The following is a 17006-nucleotide window of genomic DNA, read 5'->3' as shown; positions in this document are numbered from 1 at the left end:
AATAATTCTCCACTTCCTCAGCTTGGAGCACGGGGCTGGATCGGCAGTGATTCTGCAGGGGGACGGGAGCTGCTAGTGGAGACTGGCATCATTCACTGCCTGGGCAGGTGTTACCACTGATCTCGGCCCCAGCCACTGTATCTAATTGCAAAACCAAATGACAGCTGCATTCCCCGGAGTGGCAAACTGCCACATCCAGCACGTTTGCCAACAGCAGAAAGCAAAGCTGCACTATGATGCCAGGGCAGGTACCCAATAGGGATCTGAGAACACAGACCCAACCCCTGCTGAAAACTTGGAGCTAGATTACTGTCAGCATGAATTTCTTCAGGCCCCTAGATCAATTTGGCCATCACAATTAAACACAAGCCCTGGATTCTGTATAAAACACAGAGCATAAAAAATAAAATAGCATGCACTAGTTATTAAAACATCTGTAATTTATCCCCATGTGTAGAAATTATTTGGAAACGTACAGCAGACCCTGGAACAAGTGCTGGAAAACAACTATACCTTCCAATTACATTCTGCCCCCTTCCATTGTAAAATGGGCAGCTACGGGTATTGGGTGAGAATAATTTTAATACTGAGTTTGGTATTTGCCTCAAATCACAAGCTGCACTCATGCAGTAAAGTCTCAAACTCATGCTACGCTGAAGTATTTGTGATGTTGCAAGGTCAGTTTTAAGCCTGGAAGCCAAGGAGCTGGCTTCCCAACTATATGCATGTCAACCCATCATTTTCCATGCATTCACTAGACTTAGTCACTTGCTCAAGGCTGAAGCATCCCTAACTAGGCTGAAGTGCGATTTTAGGCCAACTTAAAACTGCATTTCAATTGAAATAATCGCCTGGGATGGGTTAACCCTCAAAGTGCTGACAAATTCCAGGGAGGAACTAATATACATTAGGAATATCACACACTAAACATAAATAAATAACATAAGCATATTTCAAACCAACATTTTACCTGCACTCACCTCAGCATCCCTAAACTGTCCTATTAACATCTATTCAATTTTAAACTTTAGAGGAAGCTTGGCTGAAATATTCTTTCATATATCAGCGCAAGGAGGCCACTTGGCCCATTGTACCTGTGCTGGCTCTTTGGTAGAATTATACGATTGAGTGCACTCAAATATTTATAAAATTATTTATCCCCACTTTTTTATCATCTGCATCTCTTCTTCTTTCATCAAGTTGGAAAGTCGTGGATTCAAGCCCTGCTCCGGTAGACAATTTGGGCTGACACTCCAGCACGGAACTGAGGGAGAGCAGGAGGGGCCACCCTCTGGATAGGGCATCAACCTAAGGCCCAGCCTGTCTTTTCCCCAAGGTTCAGATGGATGCTAAAGATCCCACGGTACAGTGGGAAGAGCAGGGAGTACTCCCTGTATCCAGGCTGTAACCAACACTACTAATAAACACACAGTAACTGGCCAATCATCTCTTTGTGGGATGCGGGAGCTTGCTGTGTACAAAACAACTTCTGCATTCACCAACATAACAACAGTTGCTGCACTTCAAGGTAATCACTGCTTGTGAAGTGCTTTGGGTCATTTCTGAGAGGCAATAAGGCATAGTTTCAATATAAGAGCTGGGAACTTGACTTAATATTTAAAAAAAGGCCTTTGATAAATCTGAAACCACATCAAAAAATGAACACATCAATTCTAATGCAGCAGGCATTTATTTGATAAGGATCTTTGGGTTACTGCACCACCAGCACAAGAGGCTTCAGCACAACCCATTAGTATCAATAATTTAAAAGACTTTGTGCAGTTGTCATGATCTGTTAACAGCTGACAATCCCTATCCTGGGTTCTGATCACACGCAAAGTCTAACATGAAAAGCTAAAATATTGAACTTGCTTCATTTCTTCTTATTTTGTAACCTCTTAGATACAGATCTGTTCCTACACCTAAACTGTTCTGTCATTTTGTAGATTTAAATTCTCTTTACAATGATAATGAAAGGGCATTTTTAACTATTATTCCCTGAAGTACATTCTAATGACATGCCCACAATTCCCAGTGTTAGAAGAGCATGGGTGGCTACAGGAAGTTGCAAGGTCAGAGGAAGGCAGAAGGATGATGCACAAATAGTTGAGGAGGAGCCACAGACCGTTCATGAAAGACCCCCATATTGGAGACAAAAAAAATGCAGGAGTTGCTTGCAGATGTTGTATTGTATTATCACCAGGATTAAAATGTATTGGGTTCAATATTATACAGGGAAGGTCCCAGAGATTGCAAGGCTGGCTCATTGCAGCACTTGTCACAGAACCTGCAGTCACTAGATATTCGAAGCACAAAATCCGAGCTGAAACTCCAGTGCAGTTCTGAGAGAGTGCTGCACTGTCGGAGCTGACGTTTTCCGAACGGGATGTTGAACTGAGATGTCTGCCCCCTCAGGGAAAAGATCTAATAGCACTATTTTGAAGAGCAGCAGGGGTGTTCTCCCCAGTGTCCTGGACAATATGTATCCCTGAATCGACATCACAAAAACAGGTTACCTGGACATGATCACATGGCTGTTTTTGGGAGCTTTCTTTGTACAAATTGACTTCTGGGATCCCACATTACCACGGTGACTACACTTCAAAAAATGCTTCACTGGCTGTGAAACATTTTGGGATGTCCTGAGTCAGAGTTATACAGCACAGAAACAGGCCCTTCGGCCCATCATGCCTATCTATTCTAATCTCATTTTCCAGCACTTGGCCTGTAGCCCTGTATGCTATGATGTTTCAAGTGCTCAGCTAAATACTTCTTAAATGTTATGAGGATTTCTGCCTCTACCACCCCCTCAGGCAGTGAGTTCCAGATTCCAACCACCCTCTGGGTGAAATTTTTTTCCCCTCCAATCCCCTCTAAACTTATGCCGCCTGGTTATTGACACCTCCGCTAAGGGGAATGGTTTCTTCCTATCTACCCTATCTATGCCCCTCATGATTTTGTATACCTCTATCACTCCCCGCCACCCCACCCCAGCCTTCTCTGCTCTAAGGAAAACAACCCTAGCCTATCTAGTCTCTTCATAGCTGAAACGCTCCAGCCTAGGCAACATCCTGGTGAATCTCCTCTGCAGCCTCTCCAGTGCAATCACATCCATCCTATAGTGTGGCGACAAGAACTGCACATAGTACTCCAGCTGTGGCCTAACTAGCTCCAACAGCTCCAACATAACCTCCCTGCTCATATATTCTGTGCCTTGGCTAATAAAGGCAAGTATCCCATATGCCTTCTTAACCACCTTATCTACCTGTGCTGCTGCCTTCAGGGATCTATGGTCATTTACACCGAGGTCCCTCGGATCCTCTGTACTTCCTAGGGTCCTACCATTGTGTATTCCCTTGCCATGTTAGTCCTCCCAAAATACATCACCTCACACTTCTCAGGATTAAATTCAATTTGCCACTGCTCTGCCCATCTTACCGGCCCATCTATATGGTCCTGTTAACAAAGGGTTTCCTCCTCATTATTTATGACACCACCAGTTTTCGTGTCATCTGTGAACTTACTGATCATACCTCCTATATTCATGTCTAAATCATTAATATACACTACAAACAGCAAGGGCCCCAACACCAATCCCTGCGGTTCACCATTCGTCACAGGTTTCCAATCGCAAAAACAACCTTCGACCATCCCCCTCTGCCTCCTGCCGCTCAGCCAATTTTGGATCCAATTTGCCTTGGATACCATGGGCTCTTATTTTCTTGACCATTCTGCCATGCGAGACCTTGTCAAAAGCCTTACTGAAACCCATGTAGACTACATCAACTGCACTACCCTCATCTATACAATTAGTCACCTCCTCGAAAAGTTCAATCAAATTTGTTAGACATGTTTGCTAGACATGAGGTTGTAAAAGGTGCTATATAAACAGAAATTTTTCTTTCCACAATAGGATCTGATACAGAAGCCTGCTGCTGCTTAAGGGATATCACACATCAATACAGATGAGGGGAGTTTAAATTTAAGCACTTCAATTTCTGGAGAGATGCACGTGAGATGCAGGGAGGAGACGACGCTTGACCAAAATTCCTGTGACTCCCAGAGCAGGTTATTCAAATTCCAGCAAACACTAGACAAAGAGGAGCTGGCATTTTTATATGGACCTCCCTAAAGAGCAGCTCCTGCAATAGCATCAATCGCCAGGCTCATTATTGCTTTCAATGCAAGCATCTGGTGAGGGTGTGAAGGTGTAAGACAGCCCTGCGGTCCTCTGTTCCAACAGAATCACCTTCAAGAAAAGGATGAAAATGTGGAACACAGTGTGAGATTAACACCTGCCATCTGCCAGATCTGCAGATTCTGACTGTGGAGACTCCAATGCACTCTTTTGATTTGAGTAAAACAGCAGCATTGGTAAATTTGTGCTGTGCAATGCCATCACTTCACATTCTCATTCACTTATGTTTCCTTTGCTAAGACACCGTAACACACAAGGAGGCCGTTTAAAATGATTCCTCACCCCCAATTCTTTCCCTGACCTTTCGTATTTCATTGCAGCCCCACCCCAGCACACTGGACCACATGTGGTGGGTATGCCTCAGTGATGGCCAGAAGTGCCCCAGTATTCCACCTGTTGTGTAAAAAACAAAGCTGGCAGACTATCTGACAGTGACGGACACCACAGACCAGCTCAAACTGGTCTCGGGCTTTACAGGCACCTGAGCATATCCTATTTGCCCTCTCAGGTGGATGTTAAAGGCCCCACATCACTATTCGAAGAGGAGGAAGTGGAATTTTTCCCGATATCCTGGCCATTACTCACCTCTAAATCACTACTAGTAACAGATCACCTGGTCATTTACCTTATTGCTGTTCAAGGGTTCTTGCTGTGTGCAAATGGGCTAGAACGTTTCCTACACTGCAACACAGGCTACGCTTCAGAACAATTAATTGGCTGTGAAGCATTTTAGAATGTCCTAAGGGCGTGCAAGGCACTACATAAATGCAATATTCTTACTATCCAACTTTCTTAAGGCCTACATCTCCTAAAAGGATGCCTTTGTAGGCAAATCTAGAATTCTGCACTCCACTCCCCTCAAAAACCCACACCAAACAGTTGTTGAGGCTGGAGAGGCGGTAATTAAAAATTTCAAAATAGAAATATATAGATTTTTGTTTGGTATTAAGGGTTACAGAACTAAGGCAGATAATTGGAGTTGAGGTACAAATCACCTACAGTCTAATTGAAAGACGAAACAGGCTTGAGGGGCTGGATGGCTTAGAAATGTAGAATAGTACAGCGAAGGTGGCCATTTGGCCCATCGAGTCTGTGCTGGCTCTTTTGAAGAGCAATCCAATTAGTCCCACTCCCTGTTCTTTCCCCATTTTTTTTCCAAATCCTAGCCACTTGTGCCACCATTCTTTTCTTTGCCAATCACCTTAAATCCATGCCCTCTGGCTATTGACCTTTCAGCCACTGGAAACAGATTCTCTTTATTTACTTTATCTAAATCCATCATCATTTTAAACAAATTTACTAAATCTCTGTATCTTCTCTGCTTTCTCCTGCTCCTATGTTCACAACAACTGCAGAATACAAATCTCCTGTTTTCACAAATACATCCACCAGCAGTTTACTATAGCTATAGTGTAATATATAGATACTCACAGGCACCAAGATCTGTTTGCATCCACAGTCCAAAAGGGTCTCCTGTAACATTCGGTCTGAAATGCCGCTGAATAAAATATGCCCAGGTGGCAGACTTGCCAAGTGCAGGTTAAACAGTCGCTTCAGCTCACTTAAACTGAGCACATAGTGTTTCCTGAGTGTCCCCCGCACAAATTCTTTCAGCTCTGCTGTCACAACCTCACTCCGAGCCCCCTGGCACTCAGCAGGCAAGTCGGCTGAGTCACGGGAGCTCTCGTCTGAGTGGACCCCGTTGGCTGCCTCGCTCCCCAGTCGTGAGGACGTGTCCATGGGCTCCTCCTCGCTCAGCGGCTCCTCCTTGATCTTGATGGTGAGCGGGGTGCCCTCAGCAGTTTGCATGCCTGTACTGTGTGGAGCCTTTCGCCGCCGGTAGTTGTTCTCCAGGATGGCATGATTCTCCCGTGCTCTCTCTTTGGCCACGGCCACCCTCCGTTCCCCACACACTGCCGCTGACGATGCTGCTCAAAACAAAGCAAAGACAATTCATTCCGTTTGCACAAAAACATTGCAAACCACAGAAAGCCACTTGCCTTTTCATTCCCCACACAAAGTAATTAGAGGATTGAAAGAGGCCATGCAGCCCAACTAGTCTATGCTGGTGTTTATGCTCCATACAAGCCTCCTCCGACCCCCCTGTTCATCAACATACCCTTCTGTGTCTTTCTCCCTCTGGTAACTATTTAAATTCCCTTAAATGCAACTGGGCTATTTATCTCAGCCATTCCCTGTGGCACCATTTCCACATTCTCACCACAATCTGAGTAAAGAAATTTCTTCCAAATTCCCTATTTGATTTCTTTTTGATTATCTTTCTTAATGGCCTCTACTTTTGCTCTTCCCACTAGTGGAAACATCTTTGCAGGGTTTACTGTATCAAACCTGATCATAATCTTAAGTACCTCTGGACTGGGTCACCCTCTGCCATCTCTTTTCTAGAGAAAAGAATCCCAGTCTGTTCAATCTTTCCTGACAGTTATAACCTTTCAGTTCTGGTTTCATCTTCAAAAATCATTTTTGCACCTTTCCACATAGCGCCTCTATAGCCTTTCTGTAATACGGAGACACGAAATGCTCACAATACCCTTGATTAAAATGACAGTCTCTTTAACATTGCTTTCCATTTCATCATTCTTCCTCTGAAGGTTACCAATTACATTTTAGGATTCTCTCAACCAGTGGCTATCCCATTCTCCAGACGTTCATATTGCCTGAGCCTCGACAGTGAATGCTGTTATTCAACTGTAGGAGAAATCACAGTTGAATCCAATAGATGGCTCACCATTTCCCAGTGGTAGTACCAGACAGTGAATGGAACTGGCTGATATCCAAGCCACTAGTGACCCAATTGCCAAGTCTGATCTGCCTATTTTGCTGAGATCAGCTAGTGCACTCCGGACTACAGATTGAATACAGACTTTCCTAATCTGTACAGCTCAACTCCCAATTTTAGTTAATTAAAAAAGTTGAGCAAAATTTTAATTTTCACATATTAATCTCTCACTATTAACAATGTAATTTCAGGAATAAATGGTCCACGTAAAAATACGTGACCTTACACAATGCACGTGACTTGGTCTCCAGTATGCCCAATACATGTATACTTCTTTTGTGCTCTATTTTCACAGTGATAGCCCCCCTACCCCTGTTTTTCTACTGCTACACACTACTCTGCAACAATGGCAAAAGCGGGCAACGATTCACTCTCAGGCTTGTGTCACAGCTGCACATGATGGCACTTGGGGAAGGAGCAGCTGTGGGTGGGCCACAGACTTCACCTCCTCGCCCGCAGTGCCCAATCTCTTGATTGGGCATCCTCCTAATGACACAGGGTGGATTGAGAACTTGTTGCATGGAGGATGAACAGGCAAGGCCGTTTCACAGAGATGTTTTTAAATTAGGTCATCTTTGCTTGGTCTAAGAAATGTCTTTGCCGTTGCAATTGGACCCTGCTAAACACATGACTGTAGCATGAGCCAATCAGAAAACCCAGAGTAGTAGGGTCTTTCATTCAGAAAAAAAACTTAATTTGGGATTAAATTGGAGATAAATTGCATTCTGGTTGTGCACAATATTTCAAATCCCACTCCAGGCTAAAAGGCCTGAAGGAACTTGTCTGATGGAAAGTGCAGTAATCACTTTCATTTATGAGTTTGATGGAAAAATGGGCAGAATTGCAAAGTGCAATCCCAAAAATGTTAAAAGCCCTATAACTACATGTCATAAAAACTGAATTTGATCTTTTGTTCACTGTAGAACAATGTTGCTGATCCTAATGGTTAAAAGAAGCACTTGCTACATTGAGTTAAAAAAGGAAAGTGTAGTCACTTTTTGCATTTGCCATAAATTAAATCTTCCCAGCGATTAAAAATTGGCTAGTTTCTTGACATTTTTACCTGCTTGAGAGGTGGGTTTCTTTGGCATCATGTCTTCCTTGGAGAGATTGTACACTTTCTCCAACCTGCACACAGAGAAAGCCCTGTATAGTTACAACTGGAAACACATCTCCCGTTGTAAATATCTTATTCTACAGCCCGTTCCAGTGAGGGGAGTTTAATAGGTAATTCGGCTGAGCATTGCTGGACAGCAAGCTCCAGTTTGGCACCTCCTATCTCTGTGATTAAATGAAAGCCAAAGATGCTTTTGCAGTCACTGTAAAAGCATTCAGTAATCTAAAGATCCCAAGGTTCTCCATTAATTAAAAGTAGTGTCAAAACGTGGTAGGTCTGAAATTATATTTCTGGTAAGCTTGAACAGGGAATAGGCCATCAAATTGGCCAACTCTTCCTCTCAACAACCACGGTTTCAGAAACCTTTTTTCAGTAATTTTATTGTACCCAACTTGTTCAGACTTCATAAGAGGGGGATTCTGCTGGTAGGGAAATAATTCTGTTGGATACAATCCCCACCACTCATTCTGGGTTTGCGGGCGGGTTGGGCGGGGTGGGTGGAGGGTGATGGGGAGTCTGTCTCAATAACTCTGGGCAGGTGGGGGTCAGTATCTCCCGGTAATTCTAGAGGACAATGTCTTCGAGTCCCAATGCATCCTACAAACAATGTAGCTGGGAATTTATTACAAAGCCCCCTTTTGAACACAATGCATACGTACAGATACACAAAAATTGCCTGGAATGTAACACATTCATCTAGAGGCAGCAGGCAGCACATTGAGAAGGGAAATCAAAAGCCCCAAAGCTGACTGGGCAGAGTGATGAGACTGTGGGTGGGTGGCAGGGGGCGTTGGGGGAGGTGTTTAATCTTGATTAAAACTTCAGGGTTTTGTCAGATTTCTCTTGGTAAAATGCTCACTCATCACCACTGAAATCAGCCAGGAATGAGCCATGACTCTCTAAGTTAGCAATGATACTCGACAGCTTGCTACAATGGTGCTCTTATGGGAATGAAGGAGCCAGTCAGTGACTATGTAAAAAATCTACGCAGAAAGGTTCTTTATACAAGGTGTGATTGTATGGTTAAAAAAAACATTTTTGTGTTGTGAAAGGAATGAATGGGAGAAAGGGCAATGAGAATTACACGGTGCAATAATTTGAGGTATGCAGAATCATGCAGTAACATGTTAAAGACTCAGAGAGGGTGGAGTGACAGACGGTCTGATCACATTAACAGCTTAGCCACAGAATTATGCTGCTACCATAGCAACAGCATCACCTCGGTACAGTGCAAAGGGAAAGCAGTGTGCTGGCAATGGGACACAATGTGCTGGGTAGGATGGAGCTTCGTAGTTATGTTATCACAAGGAGGGATTCAGCAGAGATGGCTTGGCACTCTTGGACAGCAAAAGGAAAATAATAAAATTAAAGGCAGGCAGTGAGTCACTTTGGCCACCTCTTGTGCTCCTCCTAGTCGCCTGCTGAGGTGAGTCACGGGCTGCGGTTAGCAGTCAATCCACTGATCTAAGAATATGACCTAGAGACAGGGAGGGAGTCTGAAAAAATAAAGTCGCAAAGGTTGTACAAAAGCCCCTTGAAACAATATTTATCTCATTGAAACATCTAAAATTCTTAGAGGGTTTGATGGGGTAGATGCTGAGAGGATGTTTCCCTGACTGGAGAGTCCAGAACTATGGACAATAGTCTCAGGTTAAGGGACTGGCCATTTAGGACCGAGATGAGGAGAAATTTCTTCAGAGGATTGTGAATCTTTGGAATTGTCTACTCAAGTGAGCTGTGGATGTTCCATTGTTGCGTATATGTAAGATTGAGATCGATACATTTATGGATATGAGGAATCAATGATACGGGGATAGGGCAGGATGGTGTAGCTGAAGGTCAACTACGATCTTACTGAATGGCGGAGCAGGCTTGAGGAGCCTTAACTCAACATTTTTTTTATCAGTTCCTTTCACTCCTCTTGTCTGGATCAAGTGCTTGAATCCTTTCCTCCACTGTATACTTTTACTTCCATTTCCCCAATAAGCCAGCTGCATTTTTCTATGTCTTACATTCTGGAATTGAAAGAGTGACTCATCCTCATCCCACCCAAAACAACTTGCAGCAATACTGTAAAACTATGCAACTGAATGGTTACTGGATAAGCAATTCTACCCCTGCTCCGATATAATCAGTCCAACACATTACAGCTGGCGTGTTTAAGGCTAGTCCAACAGCTGCGCATCTTTCCCTAACCCCCAGTGAGATGTTAGATTACTTGGCCTGAATCCCCATCCAAAGCATGTGCTGCCTCTGGACAACATCTGGATGTTTCTTCACAAACTCTGCGTCGGGGGGAAGCAGGAACTCCCAGCCCTTGTTGACACGCGAAACCGCCATTTGTTCCAGGAAGTCCTTCACATCCTCAGGGGGGAGCTGGTCAATAAAGATGAACAGAGGTAAGACTGGGTTCCCAGGCTTTATTCATTATAATGACTGAATGCTGCTTTATAAATTCACTGTTACACATGCTGTTTGAACATGCACATTTTCTCAAACCCAATTTAGAACTCCAAGAGAATGGATTCTGTACATCAATGAACAGCAAGCCTCACAAAGCTTTAATGTATTAATTTAAAAATGGCAAATGGCACAATTCATTGCAAAGTTATGATCTTTTTCTGTTCATTGTTGGAAGAGTTAAAATTCTAAAGGTTAAACATTGTAAATATTTGAATATAATATGCACTCACCCCTTGGCACATGTATCAATACATATATAAAAATGTATTGTCATTATTTTAAAAATTCCAAAATTCATTATATATGGATAATTGTATCAAAAATATAAACACATTTCTTAAAATCTGTGCCTCTGTGGTGTGTGTCTGGATGTGTGCACATTATATGTATTCATATATATGTGTGTGTGTGTATGCACTTGTATATGCAAACGTGTGAGCACGAACAGTCAGGTGGGGTGTGCACGGGCTAGACAGTGAGAAAAAAGGAGTATTATATTTTCAGAGTACTGCAGTCCAAGGTTTTGGTTAGTAAATATATTCTGTAGAATTAGTTTTACCCATAGCACTGAAAAGATTATGGGCTTAACTAAGTCTGGAGTACAAATGTGACTCCGCTGAGTAGGGTTCTGTTCACAATGCGTACCTTGATCACAGCAGCTATTTCTTTCCGTACAACCCAGAGATCCTGCGTAAACTTCCACATCTGCAACAGGTGAAACAAGGAAATGCACAATTAAAATTAAAACTCGATGTTTAACAATCCAGTTTTACAGGGGTGCTGGGTTTAGATAGTTACATTAGGAAGACAGGTTGCATAAACTTGATTCACATTTCCTTAAATTTAGAAGGTTAAGGGGTAATCGGATCAAGGCGTTTAAAATGATGAAAGGGGTTGATAGGGTAAGTGAAGAGAAACTATTTCCTTTGAGGGGGTGGGGAGGAGGGAGTTCAGAACAAGGGACATCAGCTTAAAATTAGAGCTGGGGCCATTCAGGAGTGAAATCAGGAAACAATTCTTCAAACAAAGGGTGGTAGAAATCTGGAACACTCTCCTGCAAAAGAATGCTGGAAGTGAGTCTAACATTTTCAACACCGAGATTGATAGATTTTTGTTAGGTCCAAACTCCAGCGGCTCCTATCTGTAGGAGATACAGGGTTCTGAGCTGTGAAGACTCCAATGTTGTCTTAGTTGTATAGCCAGTTATAACTAATCACCAAATTCCACACTGAGAAAGCGCATCAGGCAACTGCATCTCTTCCCTGAGTATTTCTTCATCCCTGCAAAGGAGCACTTCTTCCAGTGTAGCTAGAAATGGGAGGTTATATCTATCAGGAAAGGACAAAACTGGCTGGGTATCTTTTCTTTTGAAAACAAAGTCTGAGGGATGACCTAATAGAGGTCTTTAACATTATGGGGAAGAGTAAATCTAGAGGCCATCAATATAAGATGATCACCAAGAAATCAAATGGGAAATTTAGGAGAAATTTCTTTAGTCAGAGTGGTTAGAATGTGGAATTCATTACCACTGGGAACGGTTGACGTGAATTGTACAGTTTCATTTAATGGGAAGCCACATAAGCACATGAAAGAGAAAATAATCAATAATACTGGTAATGTTAGAAGAGGAGGATGTGAGGAGGCTCAAGTGACGGATGAACACATCATGGACTGGTTAGATCAAATGGCCAGTTACTGTGCTACATATTCTATATGGTTCAATGCAGTGTCATGGCTCAGTTCCCTCCTCTCATGCATGTACCATCTTGCCAGAGTACAGCTGCTTGGGCTCATTCCACAGACACTCACTAAGTGTGGGAGATGGTGGTGTAGTGGTAATGTCACTGAACTCGTAATGCTCTGGGGACATGGGATTCAAATCCCACCACAGAAGCTGGTGGAATTTAAATTCAATTAATAAAATCTGGAATTGAAAGCTAGTCTCGGTAATGGTTACCATGAAACTATCATTGATTGTCGTAAAAACCCATCTGATTCACTAATTCCCTTGAGAGTGGAAATCTGACCTCCTTACCCAGTCTGGCCTCCAGACCCACAGCAATGCAGCTGACTCTTAACTGCTTCTTGAAATAGCCTAGCAAGCCACTCAGTTCAAGGGCAACTGGGTTTGGGCAAAAAATGCTTGCCTAGCCAGCGACACTCACAATTATAAAAGAATAGAACAAAGCAAATGCATCCAGAATCACCCTGTAATTAACTCAAGAGTCCCCAAACCTGTTGATTTGTTTTTCTGCCTCACAAATCAGCGAAAGCAATGAATATATTATTAATGAAAGCACCCATTACATGGATATTGTACTTGAAAAACAAGGCCTGGATAATCAAAGGATACCAATAAAATGACATGATAACATGATGCACATATTTTAAAATTTGGAAAAGAGAGAGAGAAGTGAAGAGGTTTAGGGAGAGGGTTTCAAAGCTTAGACAGCTAAAGGCAGGGCTGCCAATGGTAGAACGAATGAAATTGGACATGTGCCAGAATTGGAGGAGCACAGAAATCTCAGAGGTTGTAAGGCTGGAGGAGGTTTCAGAGATAAAAAGGGACCAAGCCATGGAGGGATTTAAAAATAAAGGCGGGAATTTTAAGATTGAGAGATACCAGATCTGTGGTTTGCTTCACATAAGATCAGATGTATCTGGCCATCTTCAGGAAATGATGAACCAAATCAATGTTTGTTTTGATGCTGGAACATCACAGGCCAAGCACTTTTAATGTGAACTCTTTGTAAAAGCACTGATGAAAGCATAACCTTTTAGATGTACAGCAAAGGTAGAAACAAGCCGAATTCCTGCATTACTTCACATTTCACAATACAAGTAAAATAACTTGCATTTTAATAGCACCTTTCACAACCTCAGGGCATACCAAAGCATTTACAACCAATGAAGTGCTTCTGAAGTGTAGTCACTGTTACAGTGTGGGAGACACAGCAGCCAATGAGCATAAAGGAAGTTCCCACAAATAGCAATGTGAAATGAGCGGATCACGCCTGTTTGTGGTGTTGTTTGAGGGATAATTACAGGCCAGGGCACTAGGGTGAACTCCCCTGCTATTCAAAATAGTGCCATGGGATCTTCTACATCCATGAGGGAGCAGATGAGGCATTGGTTTAATGTCTGATCTGAAAGATGGCATCTGCGACAGTGTAGTTCTCCTTCAATACAGCACTGTGGTGTCAGCTTACATAAAGTGTTCAAGCAAGTTTTCCAATTTAGTATTTTTATTTCACAACCTATGCAGTCAAGAAATTGGACACTCTTCTTCGTATTTATTTTTTCACTTCTTGTTTTTTTAAAATAGAATGTTGACCAAAAGATAAACCTGTAAATGGACCTCCCTGCATTTTTCACTCCATAAAACAGTCAGCTCTATTTTAAATCATGATTCGAAATTCACAACACAGAACTGAAGCTGGAAGGGGATTAGTCAACCAACAGCAGCAACTCCAGACCCGTTAGTTTTCAGACTCGATTGAGTTGGTAGCATTCTCGCCTCAGTGTCTGAAGGTTGTGGGTTCATGTCCCACTCCAAACTCTTCAACCCATAAATCCTCTCTGACGCTCCCAGTGCAGTACTGAGGGAGTGCTGCACTGTCAGAGGTGCCATCTTTTGGATGAAACTCAGGTGAATAAAATAGTGCCACGGGATCTATGACAAAGTACAGCAGGGATTTTTCCCCAATGTCATAGTCAATATTTGTCCCTCGGCCAGCAACACTAGAAAAGATTATCTGATCACCTTGCTGTTTGTGCAACTTTGCTGTGTGCAACTGGCTGCTGCATTTCCTATATTACAACAGTGATTACACTTCAAAAATACTAGGTTGGCTGTAAAACGTTAACACCCCATAGTCATGAAGGGCAGTATAGAGATTTAAGCCTTTCATTCTATTTTATTCAACTTTGATGGAGAACCAAGTGTAACATTGGTGTACTTACAGCAAAGTCCCTTCCTCTGCACAGCACTTCAGCAGCAACTCCACTGTGCGGGCTGCAGCTATCCTTTGGATACAACACATCACTGTTCAAATAAAGACAGCTGCAGGTTACTAAATTGTGTGAAAAAAAATACATTAAAAATATTGGTAGAACTATAACCAAGCAGTGAACGTGGGTCTTGATCCCCTCTCTACACGATCAGCCTGAGTAATCCAGTCAGCAGATTTCAACCTCAAACTCACAGATATCTTTGGGTTGAGTAGTTCAAAAATGTATCAGGTTTCTTTACGCTTAAGGACTTCGGAAACAAAAGACAGGTTTATGAGGACAGGTTACATAGGCTACGCATACATTCCTTTGAGTTTGGAAGATTAAGGGGGTGATCTAATTGACATGGGTTTAAGGTGATTAAATGATAATATGTTAAGTACAGAGAAGCTATTTCTTCTGGCTGTGGGGGGTGGTGTAGGAGGCGTCCAGAACAAGGAGGCACAACCTTAAAATTAGAGCCCAGCCATTTGGGATTGATGCCAGGAAACATTTCTTCATGCAAAAGGTAGTGGAAATCCAGAACCTTTTCCTCCAAAATGCTGTCAAGGCAGAGGGGAAACTGAAAATTTCAAAACTGGGATTGACAGATTTTTCTTGGGCAAGGGTATTAAGGGATATGGAAACAAGCGGGGGCAGATGGTGTTAAGATACAGGTCAGCCATGGCTTAATTGAATGGCGGAGCAGGTAGGAGTGCATGAATAGCTTCCTCCTGTTCCTATGACAGATACAAGTTAGCTCTCTGGAAAAACCAGGAGAGTTTACAGCTGGAATCTTAAAGTTGATGGTCAGGATTGTGGATGATTAAAAGGCAATGAGGAGATATTACTCTCAACAGCAATTGTCTGTAGTCAGCCTTCTCTGCGCTCTGTAAAGGCTTCCAAAACTATTCCACTAAATGTGTCAAAGCTTTCCAGGGATTCAAACATGTTCACTGCAGATATGGTTCCAACAACTTGTATTTCTGTTGTCATAAATGTCTCAGAGTTTCAAACTAAAGAACCAGACACAGACATGATGGGAGAGACTAGGACTAAGGGGTATTTTGGGGGGGTGTCAACAGGAAAGTACAGGCTGCAATCGGATCAGCCATGGTCTTATCAAATGGCGGAGCAAGCTCAAGGGGCCAAAAGGCCTACTCCGAATTCATATGTACATACGTATGTTTGTATGAGTAGACAGTGAGGCTGAAACCATATGCAAAATATACTTTTGGGGTTGAGGACTTTAAAGATGAACAGCAGCAGTAAGTTGGAGGAAGTTGGGGAGGGAGGTACAGACTGCATAGCTAGCCCAGTTGGCTCTGAAGAGACTGTTAACTGCAGATTAGTGACATTCCCTCCATGCAATGCATTCCCAAACCAGCAACTTGAACCAAGGAGATGCTTAATCACATTGCTCAGAATACTAAGGGACACTTCTTTCAATTCAAAATATATTGCACAAGTTATTTTAAATGCATCATATTATCCACCCCTAGCTATATGCAATCTTTAAGTTTAAACCATCGACCATGGCCAACCAAATGCACCAATGATTATTAAAGGAGGCTTTTAGGCGAGAGATACTACTTTTAGCAGGCTACAGGATGAAGTGTCACTGTATCAGGCACCGTGTTAGGGGACAACATGAAAAACGAACAGACCATTACAAATGAAGAAACCACACTAACACTAGCTGTAGAAGACACAAGGACAACCTCCAGCCTGAAGAAGTTTAATGGCTGACAGAAGCCTCTCCCCACCAACCCCAACTCCAAAGAAATGTTGTAAAACCTGCTCTTGCAGTTAACTTTACAACCTCATTAACAGTATCAATGAAGTTGTTAAGCTGAAAACACTTGTTGACAGGATCACGACTTCAAACCATTGTGCTCAGCACCAGAAAAACATCTCATGGGAAGTGAAAGAATTTAACATGAGGGGGAGAATAAAGATGACTAGAGACTGTAAAGATGTATTTTTTAAAGAATTCCTCTCCTCCATTGATAGATTTTGGTTCAAAAAAGATCACGTCTGTTCAACCACGAACATGCGTTTGGCAAAGGGAATTTTGTGTTAACTATAAAAAGCTAGTATCTTCAGTGTGTACCTTTTAACGACCCAGCATCCCTGAACTAACATAGCCACTTGTTGAATACAACGCAGGACTGCCGTGGAATCTACTCCCGATCCTAGAAGACCCATCAGATTTGCAAATTGCACAACTTTCACTGGGGGGGAAAAAGCAAAGAAGCCCATTAGAAACAAAGAAGCTTCTCTCCACCTTGCACATTAAAAAAAAATCCTTGCAGCCAACCTTATAGGCAAGTTGCTAGTGTATTTATACAAAAAGCAAACCTTGCATTGCTCAGACAAGACTCAAATAGAGCAATACAGGATTTTACAATATTGAATTTTACAAAATATGTGCTCCC

The 17006-nt window shown here is 42.5% G+C and overlaps 1 protein-coding gene across 2 annotated transcripts in view; it reads right to left on the bottom strand.

The window, feature by feature from the left end:
* Window positions 1-17006, bottom strand: part of polr3e (polymerase (RNA) III (DNA directed) polypeptide E) — a 51837-nt gene that overhangs the window by 14128 nt on the left and 20703 nt on the right. Inside the window, exons 14-19 of one of the 2 annotated variants that reach the window (XM_078558833.1) lie at window positions 16682-16802; window positions 14542-14623; window positions 11224-11283; window positions 10334-10491; window positions 8062-8126; window positions 5630-6129 (exon numbers count right to left, since the gene is read on the bottom strand). In XM_078558833.1, the coding sequence (XP_078414959.1) occupies window positions 5630-6129; window positions 8062-8126; window positions 10334-10491; window positions 11224-11283; window positions 14542-14623; window positions 16682-16802 (986 nt within the window). The remainder of the gene's footprint in view (window positions 1-5629; window positions 6130-8061; window positions 8127-10333; window positions 10492-11223; window positions 11284-14541; window positions 14624-16681; window positions 16803-17006) is intronic. The other variant, XM_078558834.1, reaches the window with a different exon arrangement.

Source organism: Cetorhinus maximus, chromosome 15, assembly GCF_964194155.1.
Source record: "Cetorhinus maximus chromosome 15, sCetMax3.hap1.1, whole genome shotgun sequence".
In the NCBI taxonomy this organism is placed as follows: domain Eukaryota; kingdom Metazoa; phylum Chordata; class Chondrichthyes; order Lamniformes; family Cetorhinidae; genus Cetorhinus; species Cetorhinus maximus.
The sequence above is the reverse complement of the archived record's forward strand: the minus strand, read 5'-3'. Positions and strand labels throughout refer to the sequence as shown.